Source organism: Pan paniscus, chromosome 5 (genome assembly GCF_029289425.2).
Source record: "Pan paniscus chromosome 5, NHGRI_mPanPan1-v2.0_pri, whole genome shotgun sequence".
NCBI lineage: Eukaryota > Metazoa > Chordata > Mammalia > Primates > Hominidae > Pan > Pan paniscus.
Genome location: NC_073254.2, coordinates 57,066,604 through 57,085,352, shown reverse-complemented (window position 1 = coordinate 57,085,352; position 18,749 = coordinate 57,066,604). Strand labels below are relative to the sequence as shown.

General features: G+C 38.2%; 1 protein-coding gene across 9 annotated transcripts in view; it reads right to left on the bottom strand.

Moving 5' to 3' along the window:
• UBR2 (ubiquitin protein ligase E3 component n-recognin 2) overlaps positions 1 to 18,749 on the bottom strand; it is a 132,166-nt gene that overhangs the window by 105,014 nt on the left and 8,403 nt on the right. For 8 of the 9 annotated variants that reach the window (XR_004671978.3, XR_008625617.2, XM_003833292.6 and 5 more), the window contains exon 2: positions 17,017 to 17,276. Coding sequence is in view for 6 of the 9 variants with exons in the window: in XM_003833292.6 (XP_003833340.2) it covers positions 17,017 to 17,276 (260 nt within the window). In the remaining 3 variants the exon portion in view is untranslated. Of the gene's footprint in view, positions 1 to 17,016; positions 17,277 to 18,749 lie in introns of those variants that run through there. The other variant, XM_055113611.2, reaches the window with a different exon arrangement.

Genomic DNA, 18,749 nt, shown 5'->3' with positions numbered 1-18,749 from the left:
TGACTTGGCCTCCCAAAGTGCTGGGATTACAGGCATGGGCCACCGCACCTGGCCTAATTCTCTTTTCTATTCCACTCATCTATGTCTATCCTTAGGCCAGTACTATACAGATTAATTTGTAATTGTTCTGTGTGTATTTGAAAGAATATATATTCTGTTGGGACAGAGTTCTCTAGATATTTGATAGCAAGTTTATTAATTTTATTGTTCAAATCTTAGATCACTCTGCTTTTTATCTTCTTTATCACTTCCTGTGAGGAAGGTGTTAAAAGTCTTTAACTAGAATTGTTGATTTTTCCATTTCTCTCTGCAGTCCTACTAGTTATCACTTGATATATGCCAAGGCTGTAAACAGTGTACAGTTAGGTGCATAAATGTTCATTATGGATATTTTTTCTTTACCTACTGCTCTCTTTACCAGCATACAATGTCTATTTGTGTCTTTTATATGAAAACTGCTACTTTAATTTTCTTTTGTAACATATTATCTGCCTGGTATTTTTTTCTTAACTGTTTCTCTTCCCACTTTCAATGACTTTCTATTTTAGTTTGACTCTTATAGACAATACTTGTGGATGTTTAAATGTCAATCTGAGAGCCAGTCTTTTTGCTTTCATATGAAGAAAAGTAAAGCTAGAGCCTTGTCCTCATTTAGCTATCATTTAACAGAAAAGACAAATGTGTACAGTTATAGTATTGATTGTTGACTACCGTATTAAAAGTATGTAGGGCCAAAGCCAGTGCATCTAGAGCACTCAAGGATCCCTGAGATCTTAGTGATTTGTCTAAAGCCATCATCTCCAAGCTTTTACAATCATATACCCTTGTATTAAAATGTTTTGTGTATGCAGTATCTATCTCTATGTAAACATATTCATATTACACATATATTATTTTAACATAATATTAATACATGTACTAATTAGTTACTCAATTATACTACTGTGTAACTGGAGTCTTCGGAATGGAACAAAGGCAGAAAAAATATTTGAAGAAATAATAACCTAAACTTAGCAATTTGGTGGAAGACATCGGCTAAAAACAAACCTCAAGAGAATAAATACAAAAAAGATATTTAGGCCTATCATAGTCAAACTGCTAACATTCAAAAATAACAAGAAAATCTTCAAGGCAGCAAGAAAAATCCAACACATTTCACACAAGGTACATAGATATGCCAGTAACAGCTGACATCAACAAAACAACAGGGTTCAGAACACATTGGATCACGATCTTTAAAACGTTGAAAAGGAAGAAAACCAGAAACAGTCTATCCAGACTTCAATATTCAGGAAAAATATCCTTCAAAAATGAGTACAAACAATCTGAACAGGCCTATATCTATTAAAGAAATTGAGTCAAGAACTAACAACCTTCAAAATCAAAAGCACTGGGCTCACATGGGTTCACTGGTGAATTCTATCAAATGTTTAAGGAAGAAATTATACTAACTCCACGCAATCTCTTCTAGAAGACAGAAGCAGAGGGAATACTTCCTAACTCATTCTATTAGGCCAGCGTCGCTCTAATGTCAAAATCAGATATAGACAATTCAAGAAAAATACAGACCAATCTCTTTCATGAAAATAACAAAGTATTAGCAAATTGAATCCAACAATGTATAAAAAGAATTCTACACTATGACCAAGTAGAATTTATCCCATGTATGCTAGGCTGGCTCAACATCTGAAAATCATGTAAATATATCACATTAACAGGCTAAAGAAGAAAAATTACACACAGAAAAGCATTTGATAGTTGGTGCAGTGGCTCACACCTGTAATCCCAGCACTTTGGGAGGCTGAGGTGAGAGGATCGCTTGAAGCCAGGAGTTAGACCAGTTGGGGCAACAAACTAAGACTCCATCTCCGCAAAAATTTTTTATAAAAATTAGCTAGGCACAGTGGTGTGCCTGTAGTACCAGCTATGAGGCTGGAGGATCCCAAGTCCAGGCGTTTAAGACTGCTGTGAGCTATGATCTCGCTACTGCACTCCAGCCCGGATAACTCTATCTTTGGAAGAAAAAAAAGGATCTGACAAAATGCAATGCCCATTCATAATAAAAACTCTCGGCAGAAGAGGAATACTGAGGAATATTTCTCAACTTGATAAGGAATATCTACAAAAAAACCTACAGCTAACATCACTTAATGGCGAGAAATCTGAGTTTATGCTTGTGAGGTGACTTAGTGTAGAGTCCCTAGACAGCCTCAGTACAGGGCCAGTTACCAGAAAGACCACGACCAAGAGGGCTGGAGCTTTCAGACTCACCCACCAAAATCTGGGAAGAGGGGAGGGGAGGGGTTGGAGATTAAGCTCTTTATTATAAAAACTTTTTTTTGTTGTTGTTGTTTCTTGGGATAGGGTCTAGCTCTGTCACCCAGGCTGGAGTGCAGTGTGGCCTGATCACAGCTCACTGCAACCTTAAACTCCTGGGTTTGAGCAATCCTCCCACTTCAGCCTCCCGAGGAGATGGAACTACAGGCTCAAGCCACTATACCTGGCTATTTTTCCTTTGCAGAGACAGCATCTTGGTATGTTGTCCAGGCTAGTCTTAAACTTCTAGCTTCAAGTGATTCTCCTACCTCGGTCTTCCAAAGTGCTGGGATTACAGGTATGAGCCACCATGCCTGGCCCCTATAAAAATTCGACAAAGTTTAGTGAACTTCCAAGTTGCTGGAACTTCACCCTGGGACTGAGGTGTTAGGAGGGTGGCATGCCCAGAGAGGGCATGGAAGCTCCTCACCCTTTCTCCCACACCTTGCCCTATTAAGTCTCTTCCATCTGGCTGTTCTTCTGTATCCTTTATAATATCCGTAAGCTGTCCTAGCAACTTAATCCAACCCAAAGAGGAGCTAATGGAGACCCCAATATATAGCCAGTCAATCAGAAGTATAGATGACCATTAATTGCAACTGGTGTCTAAAGTAGGGGGCAGACTTGTGAAACTGAGCTCTTAGCCTTTGGATTCTGACAATAACACCTGGTAGACAGGGTCAGAGTTGAACTGAATTAAATTGTAAGATACCCAGCCAATATTCAGAGTTGGAGAAATCCTTAGGGTAAAAAAACCCACATACCTGGTGTCAGAAGCGTTGCATGAGAATGTAGAGAAAGAGTGTGTTTTTCCCAGAATAAAAAAAAGGAGAAAAATAAGTGCAAAATAAAAACATTTTCAGATGAGATCGGGCACATTCAGGGTGGTATGGCCATAGACAATAAAAACATGTTCAGATAAACATAAACTGAGATAACTAATAATTAGAATCCACAGTAAAAGTCAACAACAATGGTCCACAGCATCTGGTTCAACCTGCAACTAAGAATGATTTTTACATGTTTAAACAGCTATTTAAAAAAAGAAGTCTGGGCTTGGTGGTTCATGCCTGTAATCCCAGAAATTTGGGAGGCTGAGGCAGGAGGATCACTTGAGCCCAGGAGTTTGAGACCAGCCCTGGCAACACGGTGAGATCCCATCTCTACAAAAAATTTAAAAATTAGCCAGGCATGGCGGCATGCACCTGTAGTCTCAGCTACTTGGGAGGCTGAGGTGAGAGGATTGCTTGAACGTGGGAGGTCAAGGCTGCAGTAAGCTGTGGTTATGCCACTATACTCCAGCCTGGGAAATGGATAGAGCAAGACTCCATCTCAAAAAAAGAAAGAAAGAAAATTAAAAGAAGAATATGCAACAAAGACTGCAAATATATTTTCTACTTGGATCTTTACAGAAAAAGCTTCCCAACCTCTAGTCCAGGAAAGAATGAAGATCCCTGGGAGCAAGATATATGTGGGTTAATATTAATGGTTATACATATTTTTTCCTGTCTTTTCTTAATATCTTTAAAAGACTAATGTGTTAAAGCAAAAATTGTAACATTGCATTGTAAGGTTTATAACATTTTGGCCGGGCATGGTGGCTCATGCCTGTAATTCCAGCACTTTGGGAGGCTCAGGCAGGTGGATTACCTGAGGTCAGGAGTTCAAGACCAGCCTGGCCAACATGGTGAAACCCCGTCTCTACTAAAAATACAAAAATTAGCCAGGCATGGTGGCGGTGCCTGTAATCCCAGCTACTCGGGAGGCAGAGGCAGGAGAATCACTTGAGTCTGGGAGGCGAGGTTGCAGTGAGCCGAGATTGCGCCACTGCACTCTAGCCTCGGCGACAGAGTGAGACTCTGTCTCAAAAAAAAAAAAAAATTTATAGGTGCAATATATATGACAAGAAGCATAAAAGATGAGAGGAATAAATGTAACTATAAATGCAAGGTTCGTTTATTTTACACGAAGTAGTAAAAACAGACTTTGATAAATTAAAGATGCATATTATAATCCCTAGAGTTACCATTTTAAAAAATGCGAGAGAACAGCTAAAGAGCCAAAAAAATAATCAAAACGAAATGCTACAATTCTAATTAACCCAAAAGGCAGCATACAGTTAGGAAAATTAGGAACAGAGGAACAAAAAAAAAAAAAAAAAAGAGACAAACTGAAAACAAATAGCAAATGGTAGACCTAAATCAACAAATACATTAATAATTATAAGCATATCAATAATTACATCCAACAACTGCAAAATATAGCTTCTTTTCAAATGCACATGGAATAAGACTGACCATGTTGCCGAACCATAAAACAAGTTTCAAGTTTTGTTTGTTGAGACAAGGTCTGGCTGTGTTGCCCAGGCTAGAGCACCATGGTACAATCTCAGCTCGCTGCAACCTCCCACTCCTGGGCTCAACTCAACCTCCCACATAGCTGGGACTACAGGTGTGCTCCACCATGTCCAGCTAATTTTTGTATTTTTTTTTTTTTTTGGTAGAGATGGGGTTTCGACATGTTTCCCAGGCTGGTCTTGAACTCCTGGGCTCAAGCTATCCACCCAGTTTAGCCCTCCAAAGTGCCAGGATTACAAGCGTGAGCCACCTTGCTGGGTCCATAAAACAAGTTTCAATAAATTTCAAGACTGAAACCATACAGAATGTGTAATTTTGTTAGAAATAAGCTACAATATGTTATCTAAGAAAGCCTCAAATACATGGAAGTTAAGCAATGCACTTCTAAATAACCCATGGGTCAAAAAATATAACATAAATCCAAACTAAGCAGAAGGAAGAATAATAAGAGTAGAAATCAATAAAACAAAATAGATAAAAGACAAAAATAACCAAGCTAAAAACTTATTATTTGACAAAATTAAATTGATTTGAAAGACAAAATACAAATTACTATTATCAGGAATGAAAGAGACATCATTATAGACACCACAGACATCAAAAGTAAAAGGAAATATGCACAATTTTATGTCAATTTGACATTATATGATGAAATATATTCCTTGAAAAATATATAGTGCCAAAACTGACAGAAGATGAAATAAAATTATAAAAAACCCTAATAAATATCAAAGAAATTGAATCGTTACCAAATACTTCCTTGCAAAAAAACCCTAGGCCTTGATGATTTATTTTACTGGCACATTCTATCAAACATTTAAGAAAAAGTCATACCAATTTTACATAAATACTTCCAGAAATAAGGAAGAAGGAATATATCCCAATTCGTTTTACAAGGCCAGTATAACCCTAACAACCAAGACCGGACAAACACATTACAAGAGAATGCCAGATGGGTATATTCTATGGAACACAGAGACAAAAATCCTTCACACAACATTAATGAGTTGAATCCAGCAATATACAAAAGTTATAATTCATGATAATAGAGCCGGATTCATCCAGTAATAAAAAAATGTGAAAAATCAAACAATGCAATCAACCAAACTAATGGAATAAAAAAGAAAAACTGTGATCATCTCAATAGATGCAGTAAAGGTACTTGACAACATGAAATAGTCATTTATGATTTTTTTAAAAACCTAGGTAAACTAGGAATAGAAGGGAACTTCCTCAATGAGATAAAAGTTATATGAGAAAATTATACTTAACATCATATTTAATAGTGAAAGACTGAATTTCTCCCTAAGATTGGGAACAAGGAAAGAATATCCACTTTCACCAGAGCAATGGAGCACAAGAAAGGCAAAAAGATTAGAAAAGAAAAAGTAAAACTGTCTCCATTCATAGAAGACATAATTATAGGAAAATCCTAAGAAACAAAAACCAAAACAAAAACACCAGAACTAGCAAGTGAATTTAGCAAGGTCACAGGGTAAAAGTTAATATCAGAAACCAGTTGTATTTCTTCATAATGGCAGAAAATAAACGGACACTAAAATTCAGAAAAAATATCATAAATTACTTAGGAATAAATATAACAGAAGGCATGTACAACTTCTATATAAAAACTATAAGACTTTACTAAAAGGAATTAAAGAAGGCCTTAATAAATGAAGAGAGATAAAATGTTTATGGACTTGGGAAACTCAGTATTGTTAAAATGTCAATTAACCCCAAACTAATCTATAGATTCAATGCAATCCTAATCTTAATCTTGGTAGTCTTTCTTAAAAACAGAAATTTACAAACTAATTTTAAAATTTATAAAATGCAAAAGACATGAAATAGACAAAACAAACTTTAAAGGAACAAAAATGGAAGACTTACACTAATCAGTTCAAGACTTATTATAAAGCTGCAATAATCAAAGTAATGTCTTTGACATAAGAATAGACGTAGCAATGAATGAACTAGATTACTGTTCAGAAATGGACCCACACTTTATGGTTAAGTGATTTTTTATAAGATATCAAAGCAACTCAACCAGGTGCAGGTGGCTCACGCCTGTAATCTCAGTACTTTGGGAGGCGGAGGCGGGCAGATCACCTGAGGTCGGGAGTTTGAGACCAGCCTGACCAACATGGAGAAATCCAGTCTCCACAGAAAATACAAAATTAGCTGGGCATGGTGGTGCGTGCCCATAACCCAGCTACTCGGGAGGCTGAGGCGGGAGAACTGCTCGAACCCAGTAGGCGGAGGTTGCGGTGAGCTGAGATAGCGCCATTACACTCCAGCCTGGGCAACAAGAGCAAAACTCCGTATCAAAAAAAAAAAAAAAAAAAATTCAATGGGGAGAGGAAGAAATGATGCTGGAACAACTAAATATCTGTATGTCAAGAAATGAAACTTAACCTCTACCTCAAGCCATATAAAAAATTTAGTTTGAGACAGATCATAGGCCCAGACATAAAGTCTAAAATCACAAAGTTTACATGAAAAAATTAGAGAGAGAAGCCGGGCGCGGTGGCTCATGCCTGCAATCCCAGCACTTTGGGAGGTGGAGGTGGGCAGATCATTTGAGGTAAGGAGTTCAAGACCAGCCTGACCAACATGGTGAAAACCTGTCTCTACTAAAAATACAAAAAAATTAGCTGGGACTGGTGGTGCGTGCCTGTAGTCCTAGCTACTCAGGAGACTGAGGCAGGAGAATGGCTTGAACCTGGTAGGCAGAGGTTGCAGTGAGCCGAGATCGTGCCACTGCACTCCAGCCTGGGAAACAGAGCAAGTCTCAGAGAAAAAAAAAACAAAACCCTGTAATCCCAGCACTTTGGAAGGCCTAGGCGGGTGGATCACATGAGGTTGGGAGTTCAAGACTAGCCTGACCAACATGGGGAAACCCCACCTCTACTAAAAATAGAAAATTAGTTGGGCTTGGTGGCGCATGCCTGGAATCCCAGCTACTTGGGAGGCTGAGGGAAGAGAATCGCTTGAATCCGGGAGGCAGAGGTTGCAGTGAGCCGAGATTGCACCACTGCACTCCAGCCTGGGCAACAGGAGCAAAACTGTCTCAAAAAATAAATAAATAAATAAAAGTAAATAAATAAATCACAGAAACTATTTTTGCCATTTGAGAGAAGGCAGAGATTTACTGGACACAGGAACAATAATCATGAGAAAAAGTGGTAAATTGAACATTAAAATTAAAAACTTCTGTCATCAAAAGCCACCATAGAAACAAGCCACAGACTAGGAGAAAATAGTCACAAAATGAGTCTGACGAAGGACTTGTATTCAGAATAAAGAACTCCAAAAGTGAATAAAGATAATGAAAAGATAAACAACCCAAAAATGGACAAAAGACCTTAACAATAACTTCACAAGAGAAGCTGGATGAATGGGCAATAAGCACATGGAAAATCGTCATTAAGGAAAATTTAAACTATAATGATACCCAAAAAGCACTGACTTTTTTTTTTATTTTAAAAAGAAAAAAAGAACTATAATGAGATATCATTAAATAGAATGGCAAATTAAACAGTCTATGTAGTATATGCTGGCAGATATTTAAATAGTATGATGCATTAAACTTAAATTTAAATGAGGTTATTATTTTAAGGACTTGTGTTTTTTCTGTAAGGAATAATACAATAATTGCAATTAAGAAATATTTCATACTGTATTAAACACATTCTTCCTGTTTTGTTAAAAAAAAAAGTCTGACAACATCACCTATTGGTAAGGATATGAAACAACAGGAACTTTCGTACATTACTAGAGGAGAAGATAAAATTCTTTTGGTAAAAAGGTTTAGCAGTTTTTATTAAGTTCAACATATACCAGCCCTTTTACCCAGAAATTCCACTCTTAGGAATTTATCCAAGAAAAATTAAAACATATGTCCACAAAAACACTTGAATAAAAATGGTAATATCCTGAAACCAATGTATCAAGTAAGAGTATTCACTGTATTATTACAGTCTAGAAGGCCTATCTTATGGTGTCTTAACATAAATAATTTTCTTACATTCCTAAAATTTTTTTTTTTTTTTTTTTTGAGACGGAGTCTCACCCTGTTGCCCAGGCTGGAGTGCAGTGGCGCGATCTCGGCTCACTGCAAGCTCCACCTCCCGGGTTCACGTCATTCTCCTGCCTCAGCCTCCCGAGTAACTGGGACTACAGGTGCCCGCCACCACGCCCGGCTAATTTTTTGTATTTTTAGTAGAGACGGAGTTTCACCATGTTAGCCAGGATGGTCTCGATCTCTGGACCTCGTGATCCACCCGCCTCGGCCTCCCAAAGTGCTGGGACTACAGGCGTGAGCCACCGCGCCCAGCCCTTAAAACGTATCATTAAAAGCTGCAGATTTTTAACAGTGCAAAATTTATGTCATTTGGTATATAAAACACATTAAAATGTGGTTAAGTATAGAATAACAATGCCTAATATTTTAATGTGTTGCACATTTAAAAAAGAGAAGGTCATAGAAGTTTTATTCATAATAGCCAAAACTTAGAAACAACTCGAATGTTCATCAACAGAACAACAGATTGTAGGCAACTGTGGCACATTTATACAATGAAATACACTCAGCAATAAAACGGAACCAACTTCTAATAATCATTACATCATGGATAAATCTGACAGACATTATGCTGAGAAGAAGCCAGGCACAAAAGGACTACAATTTCATTTTTATAAGATCTAGAACCAGGGTGGGCGCAGTAGCTCATACCTGTAATCACAACACTTTGGTAGGCTTAGGGGAGAGCATCACTTGACCCCAGGAGTTCAAGATGAGCCTGGGCAGCAAAGTGAGACCTTGTCTCTTCAAAAAATTAGCCAGGTTGGCTGGGCACAGTGGCTCATGCCTGTAATCCCAACACTCTGGGAGGCCGAGGGGGCCAGATCATTTGAGGCCTGGAGTTTGAAACCAGCTTGGCCAACATGGCGAAACCCGGTCTTTGCTAAAAAATACAAAAATTAGCTGAGCATGGTAGTGCGTGCCTGTAATCCCAGCTACTCAGGAGGCTGAGGTGGGAGAATTGCTTGAACCCAGAAGGCAGACGTTGCAGTGAGCTGAGATCATGCCACTGCACTTCAGCCTGGGCGACAGAGTGAGACTCCGTCTCGGAGGAAAAAAAAGGAAAAAGAAAATTAGTCAACATAGTGACAGACACATGTGATCCTAGCTATTTGGGAGGCTGAGGCAGGAGGAAAGGTTGAACCTGGGAAGTTGAGGCTGCAGTGAGCCATGATCATGCCATTGCACTCCAGCCTGGTCAACAGGGCAAAACCCTGTCTCGAAAAAAAAAAAAAAATTCTAGAACCACCCAAGGTAATCTAAGGTGACAATGTCAACACAGTGGTTACCTAGGCGGCTGGAGCCAATGACAGGGAAATTTCTAGTGAGACAGGAAAGTTCTCTATCTTCACAATACATAAATCATATAAGGTTAACTACTGTCAAAAATGTACAATTAAGGCCGGGCGCGGTGGCTCACACCTGTAATCCCAACACTTTGAGAGGCCGAGGTGGGCAGATCACGAGGTCAGGAGATCGAGACCATCCTGGCCAACATGGTGAAACCCTGTCTCTACTACAAATACAAAACAAATTAGCAGGGCGTGGTGGTGCACACCTGTAGTCCCAGCTACTCAGGAGGCTGAGGCAGGAGAATCGCTTGAACCCAGGAGGCGGAGGCTGCAGTGAGCCAAGATCGTGCCCCTGTACTCCAGCCTGGGCAACAGCATGAGACTGTCTCAAAAAAAAAAAATGTACAATTAAGATTTGTCTTTTGACATATGTAAATATTCCCTTAAGAAAAAACACTCAAAACTCACAGAGGGACCAAGAGATAAAATTTTAGTAATATAAATTTGAGTTTCCTACCTGAATGGATTACCCCAAAGCCTTTATGGTTCTATTATTTCTTACCATCTAGGCAAAGGCAGCTAGCTACATGCCAAGTTGATGATACCACCATGTACTTCTACGTTTCATTCTGCACCAAACTGAATAATCACAAATCTCCAAAATAAGAACATAAGACTCATTTTAGACAACTACAGAAATCTAAATTATCTAGAAGATATTTACTGCATTTTCCCAGGTCAGAGAGAGCAGTGTAGACAAGGGAAATTCCATTATACTGAAGGCCCCATGATAACATACAGAATTAAAATTCTACCTCTGGGTATTTATTGAAACATGTACAAAGAGATGTACACAAACATGTGCAGGGTATTCCTTGCAGCATTGTTTGCTACAGAAAAAAAAAACCTAGAAATCTCCATTTCTAATTTATTAGGTCAATCAAATAAACTATGGCCTGTCCTTACTATGAAAACAGTTATAAAGAATGAGGTAGATTTATATATATTGACATGAAAAGATCTCCAAAACAAACTGTTAAGTGAAAAAATGTAAGCCACAATTATAATACACATAGTATTATTTCATTCATACGTGTATAATATACACAGTATAATTTCAGCATGTATCACACATGCCAGCCAGGTGCAGTGGTTCACACCTGTAATCCCAGCACTTTGGGAGGCCAAGGTGGGAGGATCTCTTGATCCAGGAGTTTGAGACCAGCCTGGGCAATATAGGGAAACTCTGTTTCTACAAAAATACAAAAGTTAGCCGAGCATGGTGGCACACGCCTATGGTTCTAGCTACTTGGAAGGAACACTTGGGCCCAGGAGTTGGAGGCTGCAGTGAGTTATGATCATGCCACTGTACTCTAGACTAAGCGACAGAATGGGACTCTGTCTCAAAAAAAGAAATAACCAATGGTTTTAAAACTAACACAACATTGATTCCAATCTCTGGACTATTCACATTATAAAGAAATAGCTTGATATAGTTTGGATATGTGTCCCCTCTTAAATCTCATGTTGAATTGTAATCCCCAATGTTGGAGGTGGGGCCTGGTGGGAGGTGACTGAATCATGGGAGGGATTTCTCATGAACAGTTTAGCACCATCCTCTTGGTGCTGTTCTCCCAATAGAGAGTTTTTGTGAGCTCTGGTTGTTTAAAAGCGTGGCACCTCCTCCTCACCTCTTGTTCCTGCTCTCACCATGTGATGTGCCTGCTTCCCTTTCCCCTTCAGCCATGACTGTAAGCTTCCTGAGGTCCCCACCTGAAGCTGAGCAAATGTTTATGCCATGCTTGTACAGTCTTGCAGAACTGTGAGCCAATTAAACCTCTTTTCTTTATAAATTATCCAGCCTCAGGTATTTCTTTATAGCAATGCAAGAACAGCCTAACACTCAGTTTTAAAATAGAATCCTGCAAGAGATCAAGACTTCAAGTTTGTGTGTGTGTGTGTGTGTGTGTGTGTGTGTGTGTGTGTTTGAGATGGAGTTTCGCCCAGGCTGGAGTGCAATGGCATGATCTCTGCTCACTGCAACCTCCCTCTCCTGGGTTCAAGCAATTCCCCTGCCTCAGCCTCCTGAGTAGCTGGGATTACAGGCATGAACCACCATGCCCAGCTAATTTTTGTATTTTAAGTAGAGAAAAGACTTCAAGTTTTTTCAAAAGCAAGAAACTGAAAGAACAACCCCTCTTCATGGAAATACGTAGGTCTTCCATATGAGAGCTTTATTACTTCCAGACAGAAAAGGAACTAGAACTATCTGCACCCCTCTGCTTGAGATACTACTCATGGCTCAGTAATTTATATGAAGAAGAGTATTCAATTAAAAAAAACCTCACACGTATCTATAATTACCTATGTGCTTTCATACACGTTACTTCATTTTATCCTAATGACTCAGGGAGGAAAAATCACCCTAAAAAACGTAAAAAAATCATTGCTAAAGACACTTCCAATGCTCATCCACATCCTAGTTTCATCTATCCCTGAGACTTAGGAGAATTACACTTTCCCGACCTATTCTGTAGCTGGACAGAGGCATTAGGCCTAGTTTTGCCTAATGGGATTTGGGTAAGATCATAATTTCTGAGACAAAGCATTTATTTGCTGAGAATGATCCACCAGCTCTATTCTGTTCTCGCTGTGGTGAACCTTGAAAGCATTACACTAAGCTTGTGGAAACATAAGATGGTGTCAAAAAAACTACCTGGAGCAGAACCCTCTACTTATCACCCCACTCATCTGAATTGGTCACACAGTCTGAGTAATAAATATATCTTGGTACATAAAGTCTTTGAGATTGTAGAGTTGTTTATCATTTTTAGCATAATCTCAACTGTCATGACCAACAGAATCAGGGTTAAAACATCCCAATAGAAAGAAATGATAAATGTTCAAAGTGATGGATATCCTAGTTACCTTGATTTGATCATTACACCTTATGTGCATGTATCAAAATTACATATACCCCATAAATATGTACAATTATTATATACCAATACAAACCACTATTAAAGTAAAAAAAAAGCCTACACAAAATTATTTAATAGTTAATAAAGCATCATAAAATACTATCTAGAAACAAAAATACTCCTGATGGCAGCATAAGCCACCCCCGCCCCCAATGCCAATTTCTGGTTATCTATAACATTCATGTAATACGTTTTTAAATGTTAAAAAAGAATGTTCTCAATTTAACTATACTAAAAAAACAGGGGGATGAAACCTTACTTCTCCATATCTTAAAAGAAGTATTAAGCTAAAAACTTAACTCATGAAAGTATGATTTCATATTCTATTCATGTTTTATTTTTCTTAATGGTTATAAAAAATGTCAAAATATACAATTATCAAAATCAACACTAAGATTTTTGCCCACTAAGATTTTTTACACTCTAAAACCATTTCTATTTAATAACGAATAACAAGTGCTAAGTTTGACCACTCTTTTCCTAATAGAGTACACAAAAAGTAGCTTACTGCCTATGAACACCCAGATGGCTTTTTTCTGACATCATGGAGACTTCAGAAAAATAATTTGTGACCAACACAATTTTAGAAACTATGAACAAATAACTCCCCATGGCAAAACTAATCTATGCCCTTCACAAATCCTTTTCCTAAGTACTATATATAAAAGATCCTTTAATATCATTCTTTCTCATTAAAGAAACCTTCTGCATTATGGACATCAGTCACCTTTATCCTGAAGGGTCTAGTTTAGAAACCTCCCCAGAATTCCAATAACCATATTTCATCTTTCCAAATAACAGACTCCGTGTCATTTTACCAGGGCGCTGGGTTTCACGGAAACACCTACTTTTAAAATGAGATATTCATCCCCAGCACCCAGCATGGCCATTTACTATGAGTTTACTGTGTACCAAGTATTGTGTAAAGTGCTACACACAAAGGATCTCACTAACCCTCTCAACAATCTAATAAAGAACCTGGCTGGTCTTTGATCTGGTTTCCAGGGAGGTAACCTTTAAATCCCTGGCATTACTTATGTGATCAGAGTGTCTCTGTTATTTGTGGGACCCCCACAAATAAGAAAAACTATACATCCTAGAACAAGGCTTACTTTGGATCTGCCCTAACAAAACAGGAGGGAGGCCGGGCACGGTGGCTCAGGCCTTTAATCCCAGCACTTTGAGAGGCTGAGGCAGGTGGATCACTTGAGGTCAGGAATTCGAGACAAGCCTGGCCAATGTGGTGAAACCCCATCCCTACTAAAAATACACAGATTAGCCAGTGTGCACCTGTAGTCCCATCTACTCGGGAGGCAGAGGCAGGAGAATCGCTTGAATCCGGGAGGCAGAAGTTGCAGTGAGCCGAGATCATGCCACTACAATCCAGCCTGGGCTACGGGGTGAGACTCCATCTCAAAAAAAAAAAAAAAAAAAAAAAAAAAAGAGGGAAAGGCCACTGTGACCCAGTACTGAACACAAAATCCAAATGGGGTAAAGGGGGGGCAATTATGCAGAGAGTTGGGCAGCAGCAGCAGCAGAATGGCTGCATACAGGGGAATAATTAAATAAGCAAATATTTTGAGGAAAATGAGAATCAGGTTTTCTCGTCAGAGAAGGAAATTAAAAATATGCAAAGGAAGAAAACTAGAAAGAACCTTAGATGGGAACGGAAGAGATCACTACAGATGCATGGTTTCCAATATCTATTTCAATACATTTATACAGATAGGTATAAAATAAAGCTCCATTGAGACAGCCTGAGAGTTATAACACCAACAGCAACATGCACACATACCATCTTATTTGTAAGCACCATTGTCCACTAAAAAGAACCAGGATCCTTGGCAAAATGGTTGATTTCAGGGTTGGGGCAGGAGAAAGCTCAAGATTGCCTGGGACATCTTGTTGTACCAGGAAGAAAAGAAAAAACAGAAGGGAAAAGGAAAGGAAAAGAAAAAGAGCTCAAAGGATGATAGAGATATGAAAAAGAACAAAGATAGCTTGAAGGGGCTCCTACTGACCAAATCTAGAACAATTTGAGCATAATAATGAGACCCCACAAATACTGATATAAATAAATTGAAAGTTTGATAATGAAGAGGATACTTAATAGTCTCAAAGTACTTCCCAACAACACACTTATTGATCACATAGGGGAAAAGGGTAACATTACAGTGGAGAAGTCTTGCAGACATCCCTTTAATCAAGTGATCAATATCACCAGTTGTAGAACTAATCAAAATCATACATACCACCTGACAGGGTTAAAACACATGATTTCTGTGGCACTCCTGTCACAGATGCAACTTGAATCTAATTACGAAAACCAGACAAACCCAAATTGAGGGGACATTGACAAAATAACTGGTCTGTAATCTTCAAAAGTGTCAAGATAATGAAAGTCACAGAAAAATTGAGGAAACATTCCAGATTGAAGATTAAAAGACAAGATATACAAATGAATAATTTGGAACTAGATCCTATTAATACAAAGAACATTACTGAACAATGGGGTCTCAATTTCCTATCCATAAATTATGAGGTTCAACTAGGTCTACTGCCCCAAACATCAACAGAATATTCAAAGTAGTTTCTGTAATAGCAAACAAAACACTAGGTCTAATAGTTTTTCAATATATATACTGTTCTCTATTGATATTCTAAATAAGCTAATAAAGAAAACTACCATAGATAACCAGAGGCTTTCACCAAAATTAGCTTATTAAATTTCAGTTTTACAGGAAAAAGTTTAAAGGAAAAAGTTAAATAATGTCTCCAACAACACATCTACACAAAAGAATATTATCTAGCTACATAAGCTGATACGGAAAGATGTTAAGCTATGGTTAAATACAGAAAAGAAAATTTAGCTCAGTATATGTAACATATTCCCATCTGTATTTATGTATGTAGGTTTAAAATTGCCATATATCTTGGCCTATATATACAAAGAAAATTTCTGAAAGAGGCCGGGTACAGTGGCTCATGCCTGTAATCCAGCACTTTGGGAGGCCAAGGCAGGTGGATCATCTGAGGTCAGGAGTTTGAGACCAGCCTGGCCAACATGGTGAAACCCCGTCTCTATTAAAAATACAAAAATTAACTGGGCATGGTGGTGGGCTACGCCTGTAATCCCAGCCAGTCGGGAGGCTGAGGCAGAAGGATCACTTGAACCTGGCAGGTGGAGGTTGCAGTGAGCCGAGATCGCGCCACTGCACTCCAGCCTGGGTGACAGGGCAAGACTCCATCTCAGACAAAAAAAAAAAAAAAAAAAAAAAAGGAAAATTTCTGAAATGATATATGGGAAAATGTTAACAATGATTAATTCTGGAAAATTGGACAGTCAAAAAGGGGACAAGGCACTTTATTCTCCATCTTCTACCCTTGTATACTCAATTTTCACCAAGAAATTTAAAAAAGAAAAGTCTTCCTAACAGCAGTAAATGCATACAGCACCCAGATCTTGGTTTCTAACTACCATTCCCAAATGAAAGAAAAATCTTTAAAGAAATAGCTGATTCTACATATGGGTCTGAGCAAGTACAAAGCGAGCTGGGGCATCTTGTTGTGCCAGAAAGGAAAGAAGCACCCACAAACTAATGAAGGCATGTGAAAAAGACAAGATGGTGTGACGGGGCTCTCACTAGCCAAATCTACGGCAATTTGAACATCAGAATTACTGTAACTAAAAAATATCAAGAAAAGCAAGAAAGTGATTATTGCAAGAGTCAAGATGTCAGTTAATTATGGGGGAAGGAAGAAAGCACACAGTGGGCTTCAAGAATGCTGGTGACAATATTCTTTTGATCAAGAATAATTATAAAAATGTTTGCTTTAATTATTTATTAAATAGCATGTATTTGTAATACGGATTTTTAAGCAGATATGGTATTTCATAATTTTTAAACAAAAACTTAAAAGTTCCAGGGAAAAAAAGAGTTCAAATAAAACAAGAGCCTCCTAGAAAGAAAATTAAAGTATTTTACCTGCAAGAATATGTAGGCTCTCCTACTTTAAAAACACGACCACAAAGATGAGAAGGTTTGTTTGCTTGCTCAAGTTTTGGAAATCCAAATGCAGGATCTTCACCACAAAGGTACCATTCCATTGGTCCCAACAAAACATGCTGTGCCAGCATGTCTTCTTTCTGTGGAAAAGGGTTGGGACCCCTGCAGTAGATTTTGGGTACATAGTGGGCTAAATGCTGGTACAGTTCTCTAGTGAGGTCAGTTGCTTGCAGCCATTTCTTTAAAAGAAGAAAAGAGAAGAAATGGTTTTAAACACCAACAAACTAATTTGAACAAATTCACCCTACTTTCTTTTAGGTACAAAAATAATGACAAAAGCATATTAAAATATTTTGTTTACAACACTCACCACCGTATGTTAGAAATTTAATCTATTAAAATGCCAAGTATGTTTAAATCCTACTTTTAAGTGTAAGTAAAATTAAAATGAAACAAGCCTCCCTCCTTCCCTGCAAAATGACTCTTGAAGCAATCTTCTCTAGGCAGTACCAGAAAATAATTACAAGAAATCATTATATAAGATATGAACCATTGAGCTCACCTAATGTCCTTCCTAATGCTTTGCTCAAATGTTATTCTCATTGTGATATCAATTCTCACGTCAGTTTGTCCATAGGAAGAGTGTACGGTGAATATGAACAGCCAATATGTACGGTGAACATGAACAGCCAATACACATTTCTTAATGATTGATAAACAAGTTTATATACCAGTCTCTTATTGAATAAGTCAGTCCACAAGAGACTGTTGTACCAATTATGCCTTCTTTCTCTGATCAACTTCTCTCTATAAGGCCTTTTCCGTTTGCTCTCCCCACTCAAAACAAATTTTAAAGCATGATTCTACTTAGATCTCATAGGTACCAACTCAATAACTGAATGCATGATCTCCCCTCCATGCTCCACCAAAATCTGTTATTTTCTCCATTTCCAGCTCAACCTGGGTATCCACACCGAAAAATCTGAAAAGCTTCCCAGCACTTTGGGAGGCCAGGCCAAGCAGATCACCTGAGGTCAGGAGTTCAAGACCAGCCTGGCCAACATGGTGAAGTCTCTTCTCTACTAAAAATATAAAAATTAGCTGGGTGTGGTGGCGCATGCCTGTAATCACAGTTACTCGAGAGGCTGAGGCAGGAGAAATCGCTTAAACCCAGGAGGCAGAGGTTGTAGTGAGCCAAGATCCAGCCTGGGCGACAGAGCAAGAGTCTGTCTCAAAGGACAAAAAAAAAAAAAAAAAAGACTCACTTCTGCTAGAATGCAGTTAACTGAACCGTGAACAAAACCCACAGATGGAGGGAAAGAGGAAGGGGGAAGTGAGTTGAAAAACTACCTATTGGGTACTATGCTCACTACCCAGGTGCAATATACTCATGTAACAAACCTGCACATGTATTCCTTAAATCTAAAGTAAAAGCTGAAATTAAAAAAAACCTCCAATGTTTACCTATGGATTACTACCTAAATTCCAGTTACATTTTTATTTAAAAAAAAAAAGTATGTTCAAGTGATATGTAACATCATAAGAAGTCAACATAAGGTCTTCATTTTAGCTATTACTTGTATATTCTTCAGACCACTCCTTCTAAAAACAACATACAGAGAGATTTTAAATATGCATGAGGTGATGTATATTAACTTTCTAGTCAATTTCTGTTTTCAGAGAACTTTTACTAAAAATGTAAAAATTTTGTT